At 41.8% G+C, this 6,822-nt stretch overlaps 1 protein-coding gene across 10 annotated transcripts in view; it reads left to right on the forward strand.

Moving 5' to 3' along the window:
* The window catches only part of LOC311253883 (uncharacterized protein), a 34,856-nt gene extending 28,034 nt beyond the window's left edge, over positions 1-6,822 (forward strand). For 3 of the 10 annotated variants that reach the window (XR_014622000.1, XR_014622001.1, XR_014622002.1), the window contains 2 exons: positions 778-1,081; positions 1,388-6,821. Coding sequence is in view for 4 of the 10 variants with exons in the window: in XM_084384349.1 (XP_084240475.1) it covers positions 778-1,136 (359 nt within the window). In the remaining 6 variants the exon portion in view is untranslated. Of the gene's footprint in view, positions 1-777; positions 1,330-1,387 lie in introns of those variants that run through there. The other 7 variants (XR_014622004.1, XM_084384351.1, XM_084384350.1 and 4 more) reach the window with 7 other exon arrangements.

Raw genomic sequence — 6,822 nt, forward strand, 5'->3', positions numbered from 1 at the left:
TTTCTGGGAGTCACACTGTCGAACCAGCTGGCATGGACGAACAACACCATGCAGCTGGTCAATAAAGCTCAACAGAGACTTTTTCCTGAGGAAACTGAAGCGGGCCAAACTACTCCTCAACTTCTACAGAAGCACCATCGAGTCCATCCTGACCACCAGCGCCACAGTGTGGTACGCCAGCTGTACAGCCGCGGAACGCTACAGTCTCTATCGTGTGGTGAAGGTGGCTCAGCGCGTCATCAGGTTGAAGCTCCCCGAACTGGACACCATTTACACAAAAAGGCTCAACAAGAAAGCCCTCAGCATCCTTAGAGACACCCCACACCCGGTCACTCCATGTTTGAGCTGTTACCATCTGGCAGAAGGTTCAGGACAATCAGAACCAAAACAAACAGACTAAGAAACAGCTTCTACCCCAGAGCTGTTGCCTACATCATCCCACTTCTATCATAACAGTCACTGTTATACACACGCATGTTATACATGCTGCTGCTATCACTTATTATTATTATTATTATTATTATTATCATTATTTGAAGCTGCACTGATACCTTTCTGCTGCACAGACATTGTATTTTATATATACTGCTGCTCTTGTCTTGTTCTGTTGATCTCCATGTGTGCCTTTTATGTTTTTTAATTTTTTTTAATATATGTTTTATATTGTCTAACTAATTGTCTTTTACCGAGAATAGTCTAACAAAGTTTCATTGTACACCCAGTATAATGACAATAAAAGATTCATTCATTCATTCATTCATTCATTCATTCATTCAGACGGACACTTTTGGAGTGGGCCTGGGAGCAGTGTTTCTGCAGGAGGTGGAAGGAGAGGAGGTGGTGGTGGAAGGAGAGTCGGAAGCTGCTGGACAGAGAGACAAAGGTACTCTACAGTGGAAAAGGAGTGCTTGGCGATGAAGTGGGCCATCGACACCCTCAGATATTATCTGCTGGGGCGGCACTTCTTCCTGGAAACTGATCATCGGTCTTTGCAGTGGCTTTATCGCATGAGGGATGCCAACATGCACATCGCTAGGTGGTACCTGGCCCTGCAGCCCTATGACTTCACGGTGCACTACAGGTCAGGGAAGTCAAATGTGGTGGCGGACTGTCTGTCCAGAATGTCAGAGGAATGAGGTACTGTTCTCTTTGGGGAGAGGGAGGAGGAAATCTGACGAAGAGCACATCGTCACCAGGCTTTGCACACATGGCACCACGCACTATGGACTGAGTGTGACTACATATGCAGAGGAGCAACAGCACTTTATTGGAGATTTGCACAATACATTTTAACACTGTTTTTTGCACATTTGTATGGATATGTTTATCGTATTTATTGAACCTTATTTATTTTTTTATTGTCCTTGGTCGGGTCTTGGTTTTACAGGTGGGTGATGTGTGGGCCACGCAGCTCCACCTAGAGCAGCGGGACAGAGGGTTAAAGGTGCATATTAAATGTGTTAATTCCTTCAACAAGGAGCTAAGCTAAGAATGTGTATTGTGTTGCTCAATAAGTGCATGCAGTGAAGAAGTCAAGTGTATTGTTTACTCACCAGTGTTTGTCTTCAGGGTGTGCAGGCAAAAGGCTTCCCCCAGGAAAAAAGACAAAGTGGGATGTGTATTTTTGTTGTTAGGGGAGGCAAATGAGGGTGTGTATTTGTTACTGATAAGGTGGTGTAAATATAGGAATAAAAATGGTGGGTTAAACATGTTGATAGGCAGTGGATCCCTGTGGATGGAATCTTCCAGGGTCATTAGCTGTGACACCCTATAAATGGGGGCCATTTTAACAACCTGGGGGAGGTGGTACTGATGTGTTATGCTGTTTGCTGAGGTGGAGGAATAAAGAACCACCTCTGTGACCCACCTTAAACCTGCCTGTGGATAATTTTTTGCTGTACCATCCAGCCGTAATTGTGGTCATTCTCACATGTCTGACTGAATATTTTGTATTTCATAGAACCATCAGCAGAGTAAACTATTGCAGCTGATGAGGGGGATAACATCCCACCAACACACAAGAGACGCAAACAACCATCAGCAGAGGATGGAGCATCTGGAGTCGGTGCCAGGAAACCTTCTTCCAAAAGTGAATTTTGAAACATTTTCATTTATTTGGAGTAACATAAGTAGATCTGGGTGTGTAAAATAAATTTAAAAAACGCACGCCTCAGTCTGGTGGCACCCTAGTACATTTAGTCAAGTAATGTATTTAATTACAAATTTGAGATACTTGTACTTAAATTTAGCCTTTTCTTTTCATATTACTTTTAAAGTTCCACTTTACTACATCTTAGAAGCAAATATTGCACTTTTTACTCCACTACATTTATCTGACAGCTATAGTTATTACCAGTTACACTGGAAATTATTATTTTTTTGCACAAAAATGAAGGGCTTATACAATATGGTTTGTTATAAATTCAAGTATTCATCAGTTTTTACATATATTGCTTATATTTGATTAATCAGTTGATTGACAGAAAATTAATTGATAACAATTTTGATAGTGGTTTCAGTTATTTTTCCAGTAAAATCATGTGGTTGCCGCTTTACAGCTGGTATGACATTTGCTGCGTTTCCTTTAAATCATTTCATTGTATTTATAATGTTCAGGTTTGGACTGGACATTGTGAAGGTGTCACTTGGGCCTCTGGCTTACTGTGACCACAGTTCTCAATATTTTTACCGATCAAAGGATTAATGGAGAAAACAACCAGCATGAAAATAACCATCGGTTGCTGTCCTAAACAAAATATTACAAAATCCTACCTTTACGTTATTGTAATCATTCTTAATGCCGGTCATCGGGTCAGAATTTCTGTTATCTGGTTAGATTAGTCATAAAATGGAAACTATTTTTCATGGTGGAGTGCTGAGGATGAATCGAGTCTCACAGCCTGTGGAAAGAAGCTTCTTGTTAGTCTAGTGATGCAGCACTAAAACAAACAAGCTGGTCAGGCCTGGTATTATTTGTTGTGAGCGCCTGTTCATAAGTGGACAGCTCCAAGTACAGGTGTGAATGCCTTAGGATTTTATGACTCAGACCGCAGTCAGTGGTGGTCTTGGCCACACGTGACCACATTCTTTTAGCACTGTGTAAGCACATGTGTCCTGGACCAGATTGAAGCACCGCCTGTTCAACTGATATTTTCTGTAGAGTGCTGATCACACTAAGACTCATTATGGGCATAGCCCCTTCAGAAACGTCCATAATGCAAAATAATTAATAGAATAAATGTCTGAGGTAAAACACAGCCCTCTATGCACTCTCCCCTCTCCTCCTCTCCTCTCCTTAGCAGCGGCGGTTAAATTTCAACAGTGGGGGGGACCCCTGGTGGAACGAGGAAGATGTAAGACACGTTTCACAGAGGCTCCGCTGGAATGATATTTTTTTTTTTTTACACTTTTATATTACACTTTTGTATTTTTTCTGCCAGCTTTAAGCCTTAATACTGCAGCCTTTTACTATAGGTAAACTTATTTTTTTACTTGCGGACACTCTATGATGGCAGGCCGAGGGAGAAATGATGCTTCTAAAACAGGCTGCGACAGGCCCCAGCCATCACCTGAGCAGCTAGATGCTAATGCTAATGCCACTGTGGCGAGAGCGGGTCTGAGTGTGTGTTTGTGTGAGCGTGTGTATGTGTAGTGTGTGTCGTCAACAACGCCACCTGGGATTTTAACCCAGGAAATAGCCATACAAGGCCAACACTAGGGCTGCAACTAACGATTATTTTGGTTGTCGACTAATCTAACGATTATTTTTTCGATTAGTCACAATTATTTTCGACTTTACCTCATATTCTCAGAGCAAATTAAAAACCCATGAAACATGTATTTGAAAACATAATATTTTGAAACAACTGCATTTTTAAATTGTTATTTTAATGAAACATAAATTGACAAAATAATACATTAAAGTGCAAGTTGTGATAACAAAAACATAATGTACAAATAACTTTACTATACTATAACTATACCTTTTTGAAATAGTGCTGCCAAGTCCAAAATTTCAAATAAAACTAGTAAATGTAAATAAAATTAAAAAAAATCCAGTACAAATGACTGTATAATTCACAAATTCTTCAAATTGCAATGCAGGAATGTGAGCATATCAACATACTCAGGTGTGAGGCTGGCTCTCTTCTTGGAGGTTATGTTCCCAGCAGCTGAGAACAGTCGCTCAGAAGGAGTAGAAGTGGCAGGAATGCACAAGAATGACCAGGCTAATGATGCAAGACTTGGATATTTTGCTTCATTTGACTTCCACCAAGATAGGGGATTAAAGTACATCAGTACCTGCAATGGGACAACAGATGAAAATTAGGCTTGTGAAAAAGTATGGCATGTTACAGTTGATGTTAAATGTTAATTAATAAGAACTGTTCTTATTTAAACACATAAATCTTGCCTCGTTGGTGATAGCTTGGTTGTGAGCATCCTGTTCAGCAGTCTCACTGTCAGTATCTGTTGAGGAGTCACATCCAAACAGTGAATCAAGAGACCCATTTGAAGTTCTCTTAGCACATGTAATGGCTTCCTCATTCTCACTGGCACACTGCCTCTTTGCAGTTTCTTCTTGCATGGACTGTAAGGCAAGAGATTGGACTTTACTTTGAAATTTCTGACACCAGGTTCAGTGTTCAGTTTCTGAAAACGCGGGTCCAGTGCAGCTGCAATGATCTGTGTGTTTGTGTTGTCATCTTTGACAGTGACTTCTCTGGACCAGCGTGCAGTTGTCTCCTGTGAAGCAGCTGCCTGGAATGCCAGAAACAGAAGCTGTATCATAGGTGGTCTGAGTGGACTTCTGAAGCCCTCTGACCAGAGGAGGCAGGGCAGAGGCGGTAGCATAGGTTTCACCACTCAGGTAGACAGTGGCACTTTCAAAGGCCTGAAGAGCTTTTGCCAGTTCCTCAAGCAAGGCCGACTGGTCTGGTTTCAGGTCGAGATGCTGTTTCCCTTTCTGTGTTACTGTTTGGGTTAGACAATGTTGCAGTCAGCGGCCATCTCTGTTCTAGCAGACGAGTCACCATGTAAAAGGTGCTATTCCACCTAGTAGAGACATCTTGGATAAATTTCTTCTCTGGGATTCCCATTTGTTTCTATTTGGTCTTCAGCTTGCTTGAGGCTAGTTCACTTCTTTTGAAGTGCTCTACAAGACACCTCGCTGCTCCTAGTGTTTTAGTGATCTGAGGATGTTTCAGAGCATGACCGATCACCTATTGTGGCCAAGTGTGGCCTGCACAGCGGACTGAATTCCACCCATGCTTTTCTTTCAAAATGTTTGCAGCCAGCACTGTGTCAACATTGGAGCCATTGTCATGGACAACAGCCACAATCTTGCTAGCAGGGACCTCAAACCTTGCCATGGCATACTCAATCCATGCAGCAATGTTAACTCCAGTGTGTCGTTCTTCCAGTGGCATGGTGGTGAGGCAGAAGCTAGTGAGTTCCCAGTCATCACTTAAAGTGACAAGTGATGCCAAAATATGCCTCTGTGGCAATACTGGTCCAGGCATCAGCTGTCAGGGCAATCTTGCTCTTAGTTGATTTAAGGACGTCTATAAGATAGATTAATGTTGAGTCGGTGTGTAGCTATGCCAAAACAATGTCGGACTCCGTAGTTTTCTCCGGGCCCCTGCCAAACCTAACCAGTGATGACATGTTCAGCCGCATGTCATCATTCAACCGCTGGCTGTCAAGGTGGTGTCCAGCAAACGATGTGGGCTTTGTTGATAATTGGCGGACTTTCTGGGGAAAACCTGGTCTCATTAGGAGAGACGGCATCCATCCCACTTTGGACGGAGCGGCTCTCATCTCTAGAAATTTAACCCATTTCATTAGCCAACAACCAGCCTGACAACCCAGAGTTGAGACCAGGAGGCAGAGCTGCAGTCTTACACGCTTCTCTGAGCTTCCATTAGATCAGTTGCTCCATTGAGACTGTGTCTGCCCCCCGACCACCTAAATTAATTAAATTAATCAAATCAAAAGTCCACAGAAGAGGAGTTGTGCATGAAAATCTAATAAAAATTAACAGCAACTCTGCAATCTCAAAACAAGACAAGAGAATTAAATGCGGACTCCTAAATATCAGATCCCTGTCATCGAAAGCTGTACTAGTAAATGACTTAATTTCAGACTGTAATATTGATTTATTCTGTCTTACTGAAACTTGGCTGCATCCTGAAGAATATGTCAGCCTGAATGAATCCACTCCACCCAGTCATATTAATACTCACATTCCTCGAGGCTCCGGCCGAGGAGGTGGTGTTGCAGCTATTTATGACTTAAGTCTGTCAATCATTCCTAAACCTAAATTAAATTATAACTCATTTGAAAGCCTTGTTCTGAGTCTTTCACATCCAACGTGGAAAACTTTACAGCCAGTTCTATTTGTTGTAGTGTATCGAGCACCTGGTCCTTACTCAGAGTTTTTATCTGAATTCTCTGAGTTTTTATCAAGTATAGTCCTCAAATCAGATAAAGTAATTATTGTAGGTGATTTTAATATTCATGTGGATGCCGTTAATGATAGCCTTAGTACTGCATTTATCTCATTATTAGACTCCATTGGCTTCTCTCAGTGTGTACATAAACCAACTCACTGTTTTGACCACACCCTTGACCTTGTTCTAGCTTATGGTATCGAGATTGAAAATCTAACAGTTTCTCCACAGAATCCTCTTTTATCAGACCATCACTTAATAACTTTTGAAGTTCTATTACTGGACTACACACCATTAGGCAAAAACTCCTTCACTAGATGTCTATCTGATAGTGCTGTAGCTAAATTTAAGGAAATTATACCGCTGGCAC

Source organism: Pagrus pagrus, assembly GCF_965226575.1.
Source record: "Pagrus pagrus genome assembly, contig: HAP1_SCAFFOLD_60, whole genome shotgun sequence".
In the NCBI taxonomy this organism is placed as follows: Eukaryota; Metazoa; Chordata; class Actinopteri; order Spariformes; family Sparidae; genus Pagrus; species Pagrus pagrus.